General features: G+C 43.5%; 1 protein-coding gene across 2 annotated transcripts in view; it reads left to right on the top strand.

The window, feature by feature from the left end:
- Window positions 1-20335, top strand: part of HIPK2 (homeodomain interacting protein kinase 2) — a 241329-nt gene that overhangs the window by 171809 nt on the left and 49185 nt on the right. For both annotated transcript variants that reach the window (XM_060245646.1, XM_060245647.1), the window contains exons 3-7: window positions 9677-9800; window positions 11059-11178; window positions 13164-13250; window positions 14555-14739; window positions 15360-15522. In XM_060245646.1, coding sequence (XP_060101629.1) covers window positions 9677-9800; window positions 11059-11178; window positions 13164-13250; window positions 14555-14739; window positions 15360-15522 — 679 coding nt within the window. The remainder of the gene's footprint in view (window positions 1-9676; window positions 9801-11058; window positions 11179-13163; window positions 13251-14554; window positions 14740-15359; window positions 15523-20335) is intronic.

The raw sequence follows: 20335 nt of genomic DNA on the forward strand, positions 1-20335 counted from the left end.
TTACCATGTCATTGGTGAAGATATAGTTGCTGCACATTATATTTAGTCTGTGTAACTGAAACTGGCTCCTGAATGTTGTCTGACTTCATTCATTTCAGTTAATTGAAGTCTTCTGAATTCTTAACCTCCCAAAGGAAAGTAAAAGACAGTAAATTGACCTGTGGGAATATGATTTCAATTTTAACAGCCTTTGTGACCCCAGAAAGCCTGGAATGCTTAAGAGAAAGAAGCCGGTGTCAGCAGTTGGCTATTTTGTGTGCAATCCTGCACATAACTTGGCTGCAGGAATAAGGCCTGGTTGACATATGCATGTTTCTCAGTTTGTGGGAGAATGTAGAAATGGCTTCATGTGTGAATGGGGTGTCCTAGATACAACTCTGCAAACAAAACCTGCCTGTCCTCACACAAAGCAGCAGAATGAGGTGGTAGAATCAGGAGATGATTAGAATAGGCCAAGAGTGGCCAAACTGTGGCTTGGGAGCCACATGTGGATCTTTCACAAATATTGTGTGGCTCTCGAAGCCCCCACCACCCCATCAGGCAACTTGGAGAAGCCATTTCTCTCTTTAAATCACTTCTCCAAGCCAAGCCAGCTGGCAGCTTGGAGAATGCATTTAAAGTTAAAGTTGCTTTCTTTTTACCTTCACCTCCTTCCCCATCTTCCTTCCTTGCAGCTCTCAAACATTTGATGTTTATTCTATGTACACTAGCTGGATTTAACTGATAGTATGGTCCTGGAACATATCCAGTTACGTATTGCAGGGCGAGACTGATAGTGGGGGGGGGGGGACTATGTCTATTCTAGGGTCATAAGTTATCTCAGGAATGCTAGAATCTAGGGTATTTTATCCATTTAATTTCTATTCTATCCTTCTTCTAAGGAGCTCAGAGAGGAATATGAGTTCTTCCCTCTCTCATTTTACCCATATAACAACCCTGTGGTGTATGTTGTGCTGAGTGTATTACACCACAGACTTGCCAGAAAAAGTTGGAAAATCACTGGTGCCAGAAATGGACAAGAGGGCACAGAATGGCCAGTCCACCCCAGCTGGCATAAGAGAGACTGCTCCTAAGGCCACTCTCTAAGGGCCGAACTAGATGGTACCTCATCTCCATGTCTGCCTTAGGGGCTTGGTGCCATTTTAGAGTTTTTTTTAACTTTTCAAAATGCCATGGGGAGCAATCCTGGTGGGGACTACAGTGTGGGAGGATGAGGGGTCTCTGTCCCTCCATCACTGTTTTAAAGAGTCAAAATGGACAGCCATGAGTATATGTGGTTTCCTCGATATGGCAGTTAGTGCCTCACCGCCACCCAGAAATGGAAAAATGGAACAAGGGAGGAAGTTTAAGATCTTCTCTTTCAGCAATGCAGTCATAATATGAATTGTTTCCACATGATCTGAGCACATGTTTAATCACAGATCTGTGATGGATGCAAAGAAAATGTAATGTGTAGTAATGCACTGAGGAGAGTTCCAGCTATCCAAATGCAATGCTTTAGTCTCTATTCTACACTGCATCTCAGAGCAACTATGCTGGCTGTGCAAAGCTGGTACTTGATGTGACCCTTTCAAAGGAAGTGTTTCATGATTATAATCAAACTTGAGTCTCAGCAAGAAAGGTGTTTTTATATGAAAGCACAAAATCAAGAAATAGACTCTTCATCATATTAAATATTTCATTCTTTAGGTTTAGCAGCTGTGACTCAGCTTTGCATGACCTACAAAATCCCAAGTTCCTGGAAAATGGATCAAATGGCTAAACTAGGAAAATGTCAAGACAAAATACCATTTTCAAAGCTGAGATAAAACCAAGATACCATGACATGCAGGCTGTAATGTCAATGGCTTATGATGGGGCAGGGATGGGCAACTTGTATGGTACAGAAGGTCCCATCACCAACATCTTGAGCCAGGGAGACACAGTGAATTTGCATATTTTAGAGGCATGCAGTTAACATAATCGGTATATCACTTTCATAAAAATGGCAGGTGTTAAGCTTGCAATTCAGTAAGCTTGTCGAATTTGTAGTACAATGTTCAGAAATTGTTATTCTTGGAAGTATAGATGAACCCTTCTGAACTGAGTAATCTTATGAGTTGTCAGACATAGTATATTTGTACTTTTTGCTGCCTTGTTTCTAAGTTTTTAAAAAACGAATTTGGGGGCATTATGTTTTCAAATATGCAAGAGTCAGAAGAGCAGCAAGCATTAGGGCAGGAGAGTGAAGGGATACAGAAATTCCGACGGTTTTAATAAGAGCCATGGGTTAAGGGAAATGTTTCTGGAAGCCAAGTCTAAAGTGGAGAGACATTTCAGCAACCCAGATTCAGTACTCTCCAGGTGGGGTTTAGAGATCTCTCAGAATTACAACTGATCTCCGGACAAGAGAGATCAGTTCCCTCTGGAGAAAATGTCTTTGGAGGCTGAGCTCTATGGCATTATATCCTACTGAGATCCCACCCCTCTCCAAATCCTGCCTTCCCCAGGCTCCATTCCCAAATCTCCAGGAATTTCCCAATCCAGAGCTGGCAACGCTCATCCCAGTACCATTTTTTAAGGCACCAGTGGATTTTAACCATTCTCAGTGACACCAAAAGTGTGCGCTCTTTCTTACATCAGGATTCTTGCCTGTTGACATTAGTTAACTTTGAAGAGGCCCTCAGTCTTTTGTTTACTAGATGTTTTTCTAGAAGAGGTATAGGGTTTGTGTTGGATTATTGGTAAAAAGAGATTTATACCTGGCCTAATGAAGAGCTGAGGCAACCCCGTTTGTTGCCATATTAGTAGGACACTGCAGGTCTTCCCTAGTCACAGAGAGCAGATTTAATGTTCAGCAGAAGCCTAGCTCCAAAACAACCCAAACTGTGGGAACTGAAGCTCTCTGGCAGTTGTTTTTTAATGTCCTGTGATGTGTGGGCAAGGGAGCCGGTGAGTTGGAGGAGTAATTAATTTCACTGACAGAAACACCAGACAATGAAATTACTCTGCCACAGAGCGGGATCACTAAAGTAAATATTCTGCCAGAGGCAAGCAGAACATTGGCATGAAGTCCTCTGTCTGGCATGAACCAATAGCGAGGTGGGATTTCTTCATTGGGGAAATAGTGAGCAATGCAGAGTGAGTTGAGGGGCCCCAGCCTGCTTGTTTTGTGGTAGCCTGAGAGGCTGTGTTCCCATAACAAGATGAAACAGCTGCCACAGAGACTCAAGTCCTGTGGTTGTTCAATTCCAAGGGGAAGTAAGGAGCAGAAGGGGAGAATGCTGAGTCCTGGCACATCACAGACACTTTGGTCCAAGTCTTTCCTGTCTGCAAGAATTTACTTTGGGAGGGAAAAGAGGTATAAAATGCTGAAAACTGAGGATAAGGGCAGCTGTTTGTAGCTTCCGGCCTTATAGCCACTCTGAGGGCTGACGGTAACTTTAATTTTTGGTTGGTTTCTCCTGTTCAGTGTGGTCAGACTTTGTCTTTAAATAAAAACCATACAACTGGCTATAGTGAGGAAGATTAGAGAGTGATCCAAGAGGACACATTCTTCTTGTGAACATAGCTGTCAGAAGACATGATAATCGCCGCACATTTTCTGGCATGCCCATGAAATGGACTTCTGCTAGGTCAATAATGTTGCAGTATTTTTAAATAAGATGTTTATTAAAGATTGAAGTAAGATACAATACTTAGCATACATTATATTACATATACATTACTTAGTAAAGCATGAATAAAGATAATTACAAAATGATCATTAAGTTTGTGTCAAATCAAGGATTGCTACTACAGGCTATCTGTTAATTTTGAGTTTATCATTAAAATAATTAAAAAGAAAAAGGAAAGTAAATGGAGTTCAAGCCAGTTCTGTCAGCTACCTAATGATAAAAATATACGGTATGTGAACCAATTAAAGATGCTTTCGGTAAACTTTTTTCTGTGTCAGCAGAAGCATCTAGCCATAATGACCATTTGGCCACAATGGTAGTAGAGGTAACTTGTCTACCTTGCTGTACAACCCAGTCTGAGGTCTTGTCTAGCAAAAAATAACCCAATACCTTTTGGTACCACCGATGCATTGCAGGGAGATTCTGTAATTTCCAGTTTGAAGCAAAAACATTGAAGTGGCCAGAGCTTTCACGTTTTACCTATTTGAATTCTCAAAACATTACTCTTCAGTAATGCCTTCTCCGAGGAAAAAAGTATTATTGTGCTACTAGATCCTCTGAAAATCTGTGTTCTCCCTGCCTCTGAGCATCTCTCATGGTACTTATATACATGCTGTTAATGTGGTATATAAGTTGGAAGAGAGCTGTTTTAAATTGCATACACATTCTAGCAAGTATAGGTTTCACATTACTATATGTGGTTCAAAAAGCTCTTTTAAAGACAAGTACAAAACCTCCCTTATTGTTTGGCATAATATTTGAACTGGAAAGTATGTGATGAAATTAATATCCAATAATCCACTCATAAGTGAAAGGAAATCCCTCTTTCCCCTCAGACTTCTCACAATTGCTGTGCAGAACTCACTGCCAAGGAATGTGATAACAAATAGACAACATTGTAACAGGCTTCCAGAACTGTCAATGGGTATTACCTAATTGCCTTATTTGGAAAAATGTCTGTGCCTGCCCTATCTAGACTCTTTCATTGTGCCAGTCTTTAGATATGGAAGGTTGATCTAAGCCAGGGGTGTCAAACATGTGGCTGGGGGGGGGGGAAGTGAATCAGGCCCCCAGAGGGTTCCTATCAGCCCCTAAGTAACTGGTTGTTGTCTGCTTCCTTCTCCCTCTCTCTCTTGCTTCCTTCTGCATCGCAGCTTGCTTTGCCAGGCTTGTTTAATTGTACCGGAGCTACAGAGCAAAGCCTCTATTTTCTCCTTTGGTTGAAACTCCTCCCATGGGAAGGAAGGGGGAGCTTGCTCTCAATTGCACAGCAGAGCTACTGAACCAAGCCTCTCTTCCCTCTTTTGGCTGAGGCTCCTCCCCCTCCTGGTTCTCTGAAGGCAAGAGCCAGAGCTTCCTTTGCCCAGTTGCCTGGATCACACAGGAGAGATACAAAGAAAGCACTATTAAGACCAACAATTACTGATGTGTAGTAATCATGTTTTAAGTTTTTTTTAAAAAAAATCTTTAATTGTGTTTGTCTGTGTCCTTAATAAAGTTTATATCTCTGCTACCTAATCTTAAATAGGTTCACACATGGCCCAGCCCAACAAGGTCTCATTTATTTCAGATTTGGCCCTCATTACAAATGAGTTCGACACTCCTGATCTAAGCTGTCCAATCAACATCTTCTGGTGGTCCCTGGCTCGAAGGAGATCTGCTCAGCCTCTCCAGTGCCAGAGCCTTTTCAGCACTGGCACCGGTCTGGTAGAACACTCTCCCAAAAGAGATCCAGGCCCTGCAGGACTTAATGTAGTTCCTCAGGGTCTGTAAAATGGAGATGTTCCACAGGCTTATGGTTGGGTGGCAGAGATGTATTAGTATGCCTTCCCTTGCACAGCTACATCCTACATGGTTCCTTCTCATCCACCCACCTCTTGCAGTTACCATCTATGGCACATTTGTGGAGTTGATTTAGGAATCGCTGTATTTAATTGGTGCAATTGACTGCTACTTGATGTTATTATTAACTGAGGTTATATTGGATTTTAAATTATTGTTGATATTATGTTTCATTATTATATTGTATTATGCTGTTTATTGTTGTAACTCAACCTGAGCCTTGCCGTGCAGGGGAGGAAAGGCTAGAAATTAAATAGGTATTTCTCAGACAGGAGCTGGCAACTCTAGAGAAGTACTTGCTTGCTATTACTGTTACAAATTATACTACATGGCCCAAGGTCCTTGACCTGTTGCAGAGAATATGTTTATGTTATTGGAAATATGTATGTGTGTGTGGTGCGAGGGGGGGGGGATAAATGACACTGCCTCAGAACTCCCCATCTCAGCGCAAGAAGCTTGAGAGAGATAAGCTGCAGGAGAGTTGTATATTATGCCAAGTCTGTGCCGTTCCCTGGCACAAGCCGTGTGCACATACTATTAAAAAAGATCAAGCATAAAGCCATCTGGCATATATATTTTTTTCAACAGCCTATATGGAAAGCTGATAAGGAAAGACCCCACATATCCATTCATTCATTCTTTATTTATGATTTAGAGATCAAACAACAAATGACAGTGTCTTCATCAAGTATGTACAACATGTAGGTGTAGACATTTTTTAAAATTTAAATTTAAAAAGTTCCTATACTTGCTAGGTGTTGCTAGATTGAGTTTTCAGCTTCCTTGTGAATAGAACCTTCGTATAGAACTTCGCCACATTAATGGAGGTCTTGTTTGAATTATCTACAAGGAGGAGGAACATGTCCAGTCTGCGTGAGAACTTAGAATAGGGGCAAGATGTTTGGAGCACGTCCTTATAGAATTTACAATATAGTAACACATGCTTGACCCTTTCAACTGGGCTGGATTGGCAGCAGCAAAGGTGCTAAGAGTATGGAAGTGCTGAGAGCAAAAGATTAAACCAAGCCAGAGTGAAGGGGAATTCTGTGTTGTTGGGGTAATTTGTGGGACAAAGTTTTGAGTGTAATTCTTCCACTGGGTAGAGGTGTACACAAACTCTATTAGCTTGGAGTTTAGGCGAATGTTAGGCGATATGTTAGGCGAGAAAGACCGATTCTCTACTAGCCTTACCCTGCTCTCACTCTCCTCTTTTCTGCAGGGCTTCCGGCAGATTTTGCACAAGCTGCCCCAAGGCTGCAACTCGCTCTACCTCTTTTGTGCAGCATGCATGATCCTGTAAAAAACAGTTTCTGTTTGCAGCTTTGTGGCAGCTTGTGCAAAATGCAATGGAAGCCACATGGAGAAGAGGAGAGTGAGTGCGGGGTAAGGTTAGTGGGGAATCAGCCAAAGTCTTTCTAGGGCTAGTTGTATTTTAATAAAGTGAGCTGCTTGCATTGGACAAGCCAGCACATATGGTCAAATAAACTGTCAGATCAATCAGTAACTCTCCACAGTGGGGGAGGGGGGTGGCACAGGTACATCCCTTAACATGTATAATGATGCAGTCTCCATACATGGAGAACAAGGAAGGGAAAAAAGTGAGCAATTCTTTTTTAAGCTAATGCTATCTGGTGTTCATGAAAGCTGCGGTATTCCCTTCTGAGATCTGAACCATGATCAAATGGATGGCTACAGGATGTTCATATTGATTATTTTACATCAGAAGGATATGTTTTCCAGGCAGTTCACAAAGAGTCTTGCTGCTATCCATAGGGGTTGTATATATACATCTAGCCACCCAAGATTCCAAGCTGAAAATCTGTTCTTACAAGTAAAAATAAGAAGTGCAGACTATAAAACAGGGATGCCTTCCAAGAGCTTTGGTCAAGAGAGGCTCAAGGCTCCTCTTGTCCATCATCTCCTGTCTCTTTGATCAGGTTGCCAACCTCCAGGTGGCTGCTGGAGATTTCCCTTTGTTATGACTGATTTCTGAGCAAGAGGAAACAGTTGAAGATGGACACTATAGCATTATATCCTATTGAAGTCCCTTCCCTCCCCAAACCCCACCCTCCTCAGATTCCACCCCAAAAATCTCCAGGTATTTCCCAACCTGGAGCTGACAATTCTGTTCCTTGAAGGGGGATCTTCTGTGCCTCAGTTTTTACACCAGCCTATATCCTATTTCTGTTCTCCCTTTAGCCACATTGTTCATTTTATTATAATGATTTATGTGGTGCTCCTCAGCTTACTCTGTCTGGAGTTACCACCTCTGGCTTGGGTAATTCCTGGAGATTTGGGAGTAGAGCCTGGGAGAATGTGGGATTTACTGTGGAGAGGGATTTCTATAGGATACAATGCCATACAATCCACCCTCCAAAGCAGCCGTTATCACCAGGGTAACTGATCTCTGTCATCTGAAGATCATTTGTAATTCCAGTAGATCTCCAGGCCTCACCTGGAGGATGTCAACTTCAGTTTGAAGATTAGTCATGCATCAGGGGTGGAGGAAAACTTTACAAACACCATGGGGAAAGGCCCTCTGCCTGGTAGCTACCAACCTCACTTCAAAAGGTGAAGAGAACACAGAAAAGGCCTCAGCAGATACCCTGGGCTGAAAGGCAGGCAGAATTGGAACACCTCTTCCCATTTTGGGGTGGGGATGGAGAGAGAGATGCTGTTTCTTTTTGTTTTCCCTTGACTTGGTCTGTAAGTGGCCTGAATAGTGCTATCTAGAATAAACTTATCAGGATTTGGAAACTAAGCATGGTTGATCAAGACCATTGAAGATGGGAGATCACCAAGCAGACTGTGGTTGCTATGCAGAGGGAGGCAATGGCAAACAACCTCTGCTCTTCTCTTGCCTTGAAAACTCAATGGTCCTGGGGTCACCAAGAGTCAGTTGTAACTTGGCAGCAATGATTGGCCATTAGAAGAAGAATTGGTTTTATACCCCACCCTTCGCTACCCAAATGAGTCTAGGAGTGGCTTACAATCACCTTCCCTTCCTCTCCCCACAACAGACACTCTGTGAAGTAGGTGGGGCTGAGAGAGTTCTGAGAGAACTATGACTAATCTAAGATCCCTCAGCTGCTGCATGTGAAGGAGTGGGGAATCAAACTCTCCGTTCTCCAGATTAGAGTCCACTGCTCTTAACCACTGCACCATGCTGGCTTATCATGCAATAAGAAGCCACAATTGCTTGTGAAGTGGTAGCTTTTCAGATATACCTGCTAATTGCATAAATCTGGTGGTTTCTTCTCTATGACCACTAACCTTTTGGGAGGAAGTGAAGATTTATTGAACTATGTGCAATTTCTTTGTCAGTCTCCCATCCAAGTACTAATCAGGGCTGACCTTACTTAGCCTCTAAGATCTGATGAGATCAGGCTAGTGAATCATCCAGTTCAGGGCAGTTTTTCAATAGAAAGGTGAAATAGCAGTTCTGTAAACAAACAATGTCACTTATTAGTTACTATAACTATAAGTTACTTATGCATTTTGTGAAAATGTACTTTCTTTTGTGTGTCTCATACTGGCCAAAAATATCTCTCCTTTTATGAAGCTGTTAAAGGTAATAGGGATCCTGACAGCCTTTGAATTAATACAGATGCATTTTGAACAGCCATTAAAGTATTGTTTGCATGGAAATTCTTTCTGGAGAGAAGAAGGAAGGAAACGCTTTCTGGAGAGAAGATTTTGCCTTTTGGGGAGGGGTGAAAATGGTTAAATATTCATTGCAAATGAGGGTTCAACGGAGCCTGGTGGGAAAAGAGAAACCTCACCATCTGTCAAAGACTTGACTGGGGCTGGAGGCTGTCTTGAACTGACCTTTTACCCTTCTGGGAGATTCCCAAGGTCTAGCTCCTTGGCAGTTTAGTAATGGCCAGGTTCCGTGCTCTTTTATTTTTTTCTAATTGACAGATGATCCTTGATGTTTGTGGCTGCCTAATAAGCAGAAATCAACAACAGCTTTCTTTTTTTCTGCATGTTAGAAAAAGTCAACAGATGCAGCTATTCCAGCATTGCCTATAAAATGTACAAGTTTGCAAAAAAAAATTTTTTTTTACTTATCTAAGCACAAAAGTCCATCCAAAAACGGTTCTCCCCCACCCCCTTTTTATTACTTAATTCAAATGGCTGCATTTTGTTAACAGGTCATGATTTCTTTTTTCTTACAGAGCCCCTGAAATCATCCTTGGTTTACCCTTCTGCGAAGCGATTGACATGTGGTCACTGGGTTGTGTCATTGCAGAACTGTTCTTGGGCTGGCCGTTATATCCAGGAGCTTCGGAATATGATCAGGTTGGTAGTGTGATCTCGTCTCTGAAACTCTTCTGTTAAACCTTCTTTGCTTTGCACTTCCTGACTAATGTGAAACCTTCTGGTTCAGTGACCACTGAGACAACTTTCTTCTGTAGCATCTGTAGATCCTTCTGTAGCATCCTAGAAATGCTAAGTATATAAATAATACACCTTGTTGCACAACCAGCTTGCATGCATGTTCACCTGTTTGTATGAAACAGCTGATGCATGTTTGCTTTGCAAATGAAACCAGGGCTTGGTACCTGGATAAAGATGGGGCTTAAGTCATTGAGTTGTACATGCATTGTACATGACCTTTAATTCATTTATACCCCACCTGGGGACCCAAAGCAGCTTACATTGTGTCCTCTTCTCCATTTTATCCTCACAACAATCCTGCAAGGTAGGCTAGGCTGAGATCGTATGACTGGCCCAGCGAGCTTCCACAGGATGAGGGGGAATTCAAACTTGGGTCTTCCAGGTAGTATTCTGACACTTTTAACCATTACATCACACTGGTTCTTGGTACTCTTTATAAGGGTGTCCTGCAGCTGTTCTGTTGGAATTTCCCAACATAAGCATTACTCAGCACATGAATTAAGAAAAATCAAGGCTATACTGTACACAGATTGCATATGCATTCATATAACTTGTGAACAGGTTTTGTCTCCCTGGGTGGATGCTTATCCTCCCCCCCCGCCACATCCTTGAGATGTTCACCTGCATCTGGAATGACCAGCACATCTAGCTGCTTAGGAGGCCAAGACCTTTTGGCTTTCAAAAATGATGGGCCCGACCCTGAAAACATCTTGCTCAAACAAATCCTCTTAAAATTAATGTTTGGGGATCAAAGCCAACATTGTAAAAGCTCTTTGACGAATAAAGCACACCCTGAAGGCGCACATGCATTCTTCCTTTTTTTACCTTTAGCATAATTCCTTTATCTTTACCCATCTGTGGATGAAGTGATGTGTGTTCATAAGCTTCAAAGGCTAATGGAGGGGTGCCATGGACTCTTTCGATGCAAAAGGAAAAACAATTGTGGAACACATACTCATTAAGGTTCTTAATAAATATTATTAATTGTAAAAAATGTGAAACTTTGCCTTCCTTTACAGCCCCTTGATCTGAGCAGAATTATCTACCCTTTTATTCCATTTCCTTTGTTCCTTGGTTGGAAATGCCTTGATCCCCATCTCAAAGGATGCCTCTTACAGATCCCTCCAGGCTGAGCACTGACCTCCTCCTTCTTTTACAGATCCGATACATTTCACAGACTCAGGGCTTGCCGGCAGAGTATCTGTTAAGTGCGGGGACAAAGACAACGAGGTTTTTCAACAGGGATACAGACTCACCGTATCCACTGTGGAGGCTAAAGGTAGGAAAGTTCTCCCCTGCACCCTTTTTCTTCATTGGTCTCGGCACCTGCATCTTGCAGTGCTGGAATCTTGCAGATGAACGTACTGAAATGGTGAGAATGGGATGAGGTGCAGTTGATATAAGAACATCATGAACTTCATGGGCTGGGAGGTGTAGCCTTAGCACACATTGGGGCAGCACCTTCCAAATATTGGCCATCTTAAAAACTGGGGTTGGAGTCATGGAAAGGCCTTTGTGAAGTTGACATTCTACCCTCCCCAGTTAGAAGATATTCCTTTATGGGTGCTTCATGACAGCATCATGTCATCCGTCAATCTTTCCTGAACGACCCTAATTCAGAAATTACTTGTGCTGTTGCGAAATTTTTGGCCACCATTCTCCAACACAACTCTGGCTATGCTTGATTTTATATCTAACCTAAGTTCAATTCTGACTTATCTTGTCTATCCAAATCTGTATTTTCTGTATTTAATGCTATGCCGTTAAAAGATTGAAATTGAGCATCATGTGCAGGATGGGACAGAATTGATAAAGATCCTCAGCTGGCTCAAGATGAAGTTTTACCAGGTTCAGTCCTAAGCCAAGGTTTGGCCCTATGAGTTGAACATATGAAGAGCCCTGTTGGATCTTGCTCTGTAGTTTCCACAGTAGCTGTTAAGATAGCCCCACCAGCAGGGGCATAGGCCCTCCTTGTTGCTCCCCCCACTCCCACTCCTGTGTATTTACTGGCATGGTTTAGTCCTGGATGTGGTGTAATGCTGAAGAAAAACCTCCCTGTGAACCGTAGGAGTGTATTTCCCTAGTCGCTCAGTAACTACATCCCACCCACAGCACATAGAATCAGGAACAAAAGCCTTGTAAAACAGGCCATTGTTATAATTTACACATTACAGTGTGGAGAAACTATTCCCATATGACAGATTGGGGACTGAAAAGGCTGAAGCTAAGAGGCAAGCTAGTGAATTCATGATTGAGAAGACATTTACACTGGGGACCTCTTGGCTCAGATCTCGTTCTGTTAACCAGCACAGTGTCTCTGGGATAAGATTAGAGGGAAAGGATGCAGTTGCACCAGCTATCAGAAATAAAGCCACATAGCACTCCCACTGCAGTGACTAGGTTGATCCATTCAGCTATTCTTTACATACATCTCTCCCATGATGATGCTTGCATGATAATTGCCAAAAAAAAGATCCAAATGGGTAGCTGTGTTAGTCTTTCTGTAGCAGTAGAAAAGAGCAAAAGTCCAGTATCCTGCATTTTCCTGCACTGTGCAGGGGGTTGGACTAGATGACCCTGGAGGTTCCTTCCAACTCTATCATTCTATGATTCTATCACCCTAAAGACTAAAAAAAATTGTGCTGCAGGGCATGAGCTTTCATAAGTCATTGTTATCTGAAGTGAGCAGTGACTCATAAAAGCTCAAACCCTGCCACAAACTTCGTTAGTCTTTAAGGTGACATTAGACTCTTGCTCTTTTCTACTGGCACAAAAGTTTAAAACTAAAACCAATTCTTCACTAGAAGTTGCTCCACCCTCGAGCTTCTGCTTTCCCCAGCTTAAGCAATTGATTCCCCACCAGTCGCTGTGCCGGTGCATTTTGACTCACACCTCCCTCCAATTTCCCTTGCAGCTTCCTGATCTCTAAAAAACAAGATCTGGAGGCTGTGATGGAAATTGGAGGGAGCCATGGGTCAAAATGTGCCCATGCAGCAAACTGGTGGAGGATCGATCGCTTGAGCTTGAGAAAGCAGAAGCCTTGGGGCAGAGCAACTGCTAGCAAGGATTCAGTCTAAGATCACCAAGTTGCTACACTTGCAGCTTACTTCTGGTGAATATTTAGCAATGGATTGGAAAAACTTTAGCCGGGCCTAAAAGGATAGCAGATTTTATGGTGCCTATTTGAAGTAGCAATGGATGTGTTGTTGATTTATGTAGATATCAAGGTGACTATTGGCAACTTTTATTCTTGATTCTGTACAGACACCAGATGATCATGAGGCAGAGACAGGGATCAAGTCAAAGGAAGCAAGAAAGTATATTTTCAATTGTTTGGATGATATGGCACAGGTAAGGATGTTGTTGAGGTAATGGTTGTAAGTGTTCCGCACAACTTGTGGACAAGCGTGCTGCCACACAATTGAAGGCATGCCTGGAGTCTTGCAGTAAGAAGAAAGCTGAAAATAATTTATTAATAAATTGATCCAAGTAGTCAGCCATGTTGGTCTGAAGTAGTAGAACAAAATAGGAGTCAAATTGCACCTTTAAGACCAACTTAGTTTTTTTCAGAACATAAGCTTTCATGTGCTCTCTAAGCACACTTCATCAAATTATTTGAGAGACTGAACAGAGGGAAAAGACCCTCAATGAAATCCTAGCACTCTGAGGAATACAGAAAGTGCATGTGATTTTATACTTAAAGTGACATCAGTCACAATTATACAAAGCAGATTTGATTAGTTATGCAGATTAACTATCCAGATATGTTTGGTTAATTCAGTATGAGTCCATATGTTTGGAGACACCCCTTCTGAATGCTTCTGCTGACCAGTCTCTTGTAGTTTTGGCTAAAAGTCCATTGGCTTGCAGGTTCCTTTGTCCAGTCCAGGGTGCTTCCTTTGCTTTTTTTACTTGCCTCCCAAAATAGTCTGCTTCCAGGAAGTCCCAAAGTTACTGCAGACACATCAGCTTGCAGTTAGAACAATGGCTCCTTTGAGATGTTAGCTACCTTCGCTAAGAGCATTGATGGCGTACCTTAACATCTTGAGTTAGGAAGCTACTGGAATTAAATAAACTCTAATAGAGTGTACCTCATATTCTAGTGTGTCTGTAAGTTTAAAATGTGATTTTTGTTGTGCCTCTGGGTTAGTACTGTAAACTAAATATGCAGATAAGTAGGCATGTCCATCATCAGCATATAGCCTACTTCATAGGGTGCTTGTGAAAATGCAGTGGTAGCATGTGTGATATCCTCCTGAACTCCTTGGAGGAAAGATGGGGTAAAATTGAAGTACACAGTTGAAAAAAACTATTGCATTAGGCTGAACTCATTAGCAGATTGATTAGACATTAATTAGAATTAATGACTCCATCTTTAAAGGGAAATCTGCCTTGTACTTTACCCACTGTCATACATTATTTGGCACTCTGCAGGTAAAGACTAATTGACTTGGAGAGCTTGCTGTGACCTGTGATCCTTCTTGCACCTTATCTTAACTCCATTGCTTGAAGTTGCTTGGAAAGTTGATTGAGAGAACCATAAGAACATAACAAAATTGGAAGAGTCTTGCTGGGTCAGACTAATAGCCCATCCAGTTCAATGGAACTAGATTGAAGGAACACAGTTCTGCTACTGACCCAATTTTTCCTTTCAGGTGAACATGACAACAGACTTGGAAGGAAGTGATATGTTGGTGGAAAAGGCAGACCGGCGGGAGTTCATAGACCTGTTAAAGAAAATGTTGACGATAGATGCAGACAAGAGGATAACGCCAATTGAAACGCTCAGCCATCCATTTGTCACCATGACACACCTGCTTGATTTCCCCCATAGCACACAGTACGCTTATTTCTCTCTACTTTGTGCCAAAGGTTCTAAAAAAGGAGTTATCCAAGGGGTGGAGAGATGTGGGTTGGCAAACTGCCAAATGTACATTGAGTTGATCTCTGTTTCCATCCCAAAGACTTGGGCATTTGAGTTGCAACAAAGTAGACCGAGCTGAGAGACTAGGAGAGCTGTTCTAACAGCTGAGAACATTTTGATAAGTGGAACTTCCTTTGTTTCTTTAATCTGGAATGTCTCCATGTCATATTAATGCCAGAGTTTGGCAGTTGAGACAGCTTGTGCAAGTTCATGAGCATAACCACTCCTGCTCCACCCCACTCACTTCCTTCTGTCATGCATGCAGCGGTTCTGATGCCACACTGTGGATTTTTCCCTGCAATTTGGCATGTAAAAACATTGCTGCTGGGGTTCCAAGGGTTCCTTCAAAGCCTTAGACCATAAACTTCCATTGTGTGCATTTTTAAAAAACTACACAAGCTGCCCACCCTGCTCTTAGCTATAGGAGAGTCCACAGTGCACATGGCCATTATCCTTTTTGCTCTCAATTGACTTTGTTCATCTGAGGAGTTAGCATGTCTCTCTTGCTTTTCATGCCCTTTTCCTTCCATAAACAGTGTCAAGTCCTGTTTCCAGAACATGGAGATTTGCAAGCGGCGGGTGAACATGTATGACACAGTCAATCAGAGCAAGACACCGTTCATCACCCATGTGGCACCAAGCACATCAACCAATTTAACCATGACCTTCAACAATCAGCTCAACACAGTCCATAACCAGGTGAGAAAACCATCTTTATGTAGCCCAAGAGTGAGAGAGAGGGGGTACAAAACCAGAGAAGTTTGACCAACTGCCATTTCAAAGGTGTAAAACTCCCTGGCCTGCTTCATCACCAGTTGTTCCCACATTTTTAATAGGTTTGACATGGCAGGCCGTAAGTAGATAGAGATACATGTAATCCTCTCTCCTGTGAACACAGGATTTGTGTATTTGACATGGAATTCCGCAGCTTGGGCATCTTAGGGTTTGTTCTTTTTAAGCAAGTTGCAGACCAACAGGGCTTTTTTTGTAGTAGGAACTCCTTTGGATATTAGACCATACCTTACCACTCTTACCACAGGGCCTACTTTAAGCTTTTGGAGGATTGGCTACATCAGGGATGTGTGGCTTAATATGCAAAGGAGTTCCTGCTTCAAAAAAAGCTCTGCAGTCCATATATGTAGGGAAAGCAGTGCAACCCCCAAGCAGGGCTACACACCTTCTAAGGATGAAATTACAAAATCAGCTGAATGGAATCACAGCGATCCAAGAGCTAACTTTCACAAAGTTGCGTGGCTGTTTACCCCACCTCTTGGCCAACAGGAGAGGAATAAATTGTGAGGTTTTCCAAATGTGCAAATATGCACAAACCAGGCAGAATTTATCTTTTATGGGGGCAAAAAATATGAATTATCTTGTGCTATTCATTTTAAAAGTACCAAATACTCTTAGCCTTGGTAGTCTATGAGAGTAATGGTTTGATGCAACATTGATTCTTTATGTTTTCGTAGGACAGATCATTGATAGGAAATAATGGTGTCTTATACTGTGTTCTTAGTCCTATTGTTGGCTTTTGGAATGTAGTAAAACTGCTTTGTGCCAATTGAACACTTTCAGGCCAAACTGGCAGATTTCAGTGATTGTTTATGGTTTTAGTGCTGTCCAGCTGGCTTGTGAGGTTCTACTTTCTCACCTTTGGCTAATTGTAGATAATCTCTTTGAAAATGGGTAGAGATGTTAAAATGGCTTCTCAGAACAACTTTGGAAAAGGCTAAGCTCTGGGTGCCAGTCCATAAGTCAGTTTCAAATGCCATGGGGATCTAGGTTTCCAAACACAGAACTCTGTTGATGTCCTCTTTTCGTAGGATATTTTGAACTCCAGTTTTGCCTTGTGTTTATCTGGTTTTATGAAGCCTTCATGACAGCAGCATCCCCAGTTTCCAACATCATTCCGTAACAAACTAGAGAGGGTGGTTATCAAATATTTCCCTCCTCCCTTGACATTTCTCCCTAGATTGCCAGAAACAGTGAGTTCTTGACATGGAAAAACACTCATATTCTGAAGTAGGAGAGTCTAAATGTGTAAATTGGCCCTGTGGTGAAGATGCTTCCCTTTCAAAAGTTCTGTACTGCCAGTCTGTGCGAAAGGAGAACACCGGGTAGATTTTGCTGCCCTGCTGCTAAGTTATATGAATTCTAATACTTACAGAGCTCAAGCTTTGTGCTTAGTGCGAATCAGATATGGCTCAGCCAATTTTCAGAAGCTTTTATAGCAAAGGGAGAGGACAGAATGATAATGGGACAATGTGGAGAACAAGAGGGGTGTCTCCGTTGGCTACATTGGAAGTGCTTGTTCAAAAGTTTCACAAGATATATTAGGAGAAATGAGGTACAGAAAAGCAACAGACCTAGTATAATGAAAGCAGTGAGTTTGTAGGAGGAGCCACAGTTCAGTGGTGGAGCACACGCTTTAGAAAATTCCCAGGTACAGTCCCTGAGAACTTCAGTGCAAGAGATTTTCAGTAGCAGGGCCAGGCCCGTAGCTATGAGGGGGCCCGTGGGGGCACAGCCCCCTGACTGCTAGGCAGGGCCCCCTGACTTGGGGCCTCTAACCAGCCTCCAGTGCCTCGGTTGCATCCTTCTCCATTCTGTCCTCATCATACACTGTTGCTTCTGCTTACTTAGGGGACATGATCATACACAGTTGCTTCTGCTTGCTTAGGGGCTGGAAGAAATCTCTGACCCCTCAGCAAGCAGAAACAAAGGGGGACTTTCAGCCCCCAGGACTGAAAGTTAAGCTTCCTGTTGCTTCTGCTTGCTTAGGGGCTGGAAGAAATCTCTGACCCCTCAACAAGCAGAAACAACCGGGCGCTGTCAGCACCCAGGACTGAAAGTTAAGCTCTGTGTTGCTTCTGCTTCCTTAGGGGCTGGAAGAAATCTCTGATCCCTCAGCAAGCAGAAACAAGGGGGCACTTTCAGTGCCCAGGACTGAAAGTTAAATTCGGTGTTGCTTCTGCTTCCTTAGGGGCTGGAAGAAATCTCTGATCCCTCAGCAATCAGAAACAACGGGGCACTTTCAGCGCCCAGGACTGAAAGTTAAGCTCCACCTTGCTTCTGTTTGCTGGAAGAAATCTCTGATCCCTCAGCAAGCAGAAACAATGGAGCACTTTCAGTGCCCAGGACTGAAAGTTAAGTTTCGTGTTGCTTCTGCTTGCTTAGGGGCTGGAAGAAGTCTCTGACCTCTCAGCAAGCAGAAACAACGGTGCACTTTCAGCGCCCAGGACTGAAAGTTAAGCTCCACATTAGGCTGATGTTGGGCTAGAGGGTGCCTGCAAGAAGAGGCTGTTCTGGCCCTCAAGTAGGGTGGCGGGGGTAGGGGGCAGATGGCTCCATTGCAGACAGAGCAGGGTAAGGAAGGCTGGCACACACAAGTGGAGGTCCTGGCTGCATTCTGGGGCTGGGGATCAGTGGAGAGGTGATGTTCTCCTGCAGGGGTTTTCTGGCCTGGTCTCGCTGGCCACCCGAGCAAGGGTGGAAGCTGCGCTTGGGCAGCCTCGGCTTGCCCTCCGACAGGAAGAAATTCGAATTGGAGGTCTTGTAGCCCCAGAAGTCAGTTGCGACTTGGGCGCTTTCCACCCCCCCTCCTTTGTCCCGCCGGGCTTTCCTAGCTGGATCAGGCAACAGGTAAGGGCAGGAGACCATGCAGCACATATCTAAACCTCTGAGTGGCTCCCCACCAGAGCTGCTGGAAAAGGGGTGGAAAGGGATCACCTTGGGGCAGCTGTGGGGAGGGGGGAGGCTGTATGGCAGCGAGCTGGCAGCTTTCCTCTTCAGTGATGATAGGAGAGAAGGCCATGGAGGTTGGGGCCACTATGTGCCCCCAGAAAAAAATCATGGCCCCCTAATTCTTAAAATCCTGGCTATGGGGCTGAGCAGGGGGAAACACCTCTGCCCAAGACCTTAGAAAGCAGCTCAGCTCAGGCAATCCTCAGAGTATCAAGGAGCTTCATATGCTCATCGCACTTCAAAGTGAAGCACAGGAGAAGGAAATCAGTTAACCAAACACTATTAGAGATGGGTTGCATTTGAGTATTTCCCCCCCCCTTGCTTCTAAAGCTCCCCAGAATTTTTTTCTGAAGAATTTTAATCCTACTTCTTTAACTGAACAAAGTTTGCCATCTCTTGAAATAAAAAAAATTAGACAGCACCCTGGGTGGCACATTATACATTCTAGGAATTAAGCATCTAAAAGATACCCGCTGAGGTATCTACCTTATCTACCTCCACAGAAACACTCATTCACACCATTTGATAGACGCCTGGGCACAAGAAACATGCACATAGAGAACTTCCTCTCACATTCTTTCCTGCACACACAGACAGAAAAAGAACTTACAATGTTCTCTGTTCTCGCAGGCACACACACTCAAACACAAATATGGGCATGTTGGCTCTCCTGTGCTACTGCCACTGGCTGCTTCTGTGTGTTGCAGGCCGATCTCTCTTCATCTAATGGGCTTAAGTTAAAGGACAGCATAATTTGGCAGAATATTAGGAGAAATTTTTCTGAGAAGAGAGATCACCAGCAGCCTATTTTGCACTGACTCAGTGTGCAGGGAGGAAAATAGTGGTCTAGCCGTGCTTTCTGCCTCTTTGAGATCTTTGAGTGATCTTCATGCTCTGAATGCTCAGAGGAAGTATCTGCATGCATGCTGCCTCTCCGTGATCAGTGACACTGGTTTATAAAGTTGCTGATCATGAGGTGGGGTGTGTGCAAGGGTGCACCATGCAAACGACTTGGCAATTACACAGAGGTGGGAGGGGAGGACAGCACCAGCATGCTCATTAGGTTGCCAAGTGCCTTCGCTGCTGTGGCGGGGGAGTTGTTCCTCAGTGACATCATGCAGAAGTGATGTAATCGCACCAGGGACATCATGCTAGGGATATTCTAGGACTTGTGATAAAACTCTGGTAGCATAGAGTTTTACCACAATTCCTAGAGCAGCACACCGGAAACACTCTAGGATTCATAGAAAATCTTTTTAAAGCAAGTCCTAGAGCACCTGGCGCAATGACATCACTTCTGGGGGATGGTGCTTTTCAGGGGCAGGGATGCTCCCTGCCGGCGGGTTGGGGCCCTCCCGGGCAGGGGATCCTCCACCCCTGGTGAGAGCTTGGCAGCCCTAATGCTCATGCCCACTCTCCTTCACTGTACAGTGAGTCAGTGCACAGATGGGTTGTGTGCACAGAGCTAGGAACAAAGGCCACCAAGCTGGCAGTGGGAAAGCTACCCTTGCAGGAAGTCTTCAAGCAAATGCTGGACACTGGACAGTCATCTGTCAAGAATGTTCTAGCTTTGGGTTTTCTGTCTCAAGCAGCAGTGAGTGGGTTGCACTGATTGTCCTCCACTTTTTGTTCTGGTTGTCCACATGAAGCAGACTGTGTATGATAATTACAGGAAAGCCCTCATATTTTCCCATCCTTCACTTCTTCCTTCTTACTCACATTTCCCCTCTGTCTGCTTTTTCTACTTTACAACATTTCTTTGGCTTCT

Source organism: Heteronotia binoei, chromosome 8 (assembly GCF_032191835.1).
Source record: "Heteronotia binoei isolate CCM8104 ecotype False Entrance Well chromosome 8, APGP_CSIRO_Hbin_v1, whole genome shotgun sequence".
In the NCBI taxonomy this organism is placed as follows: Eukaryota; Metazoa; Chordata; class Lepidosauria; order Squamata; family Gekkonidae; genus Heteronotia; species Heteronotia binoei.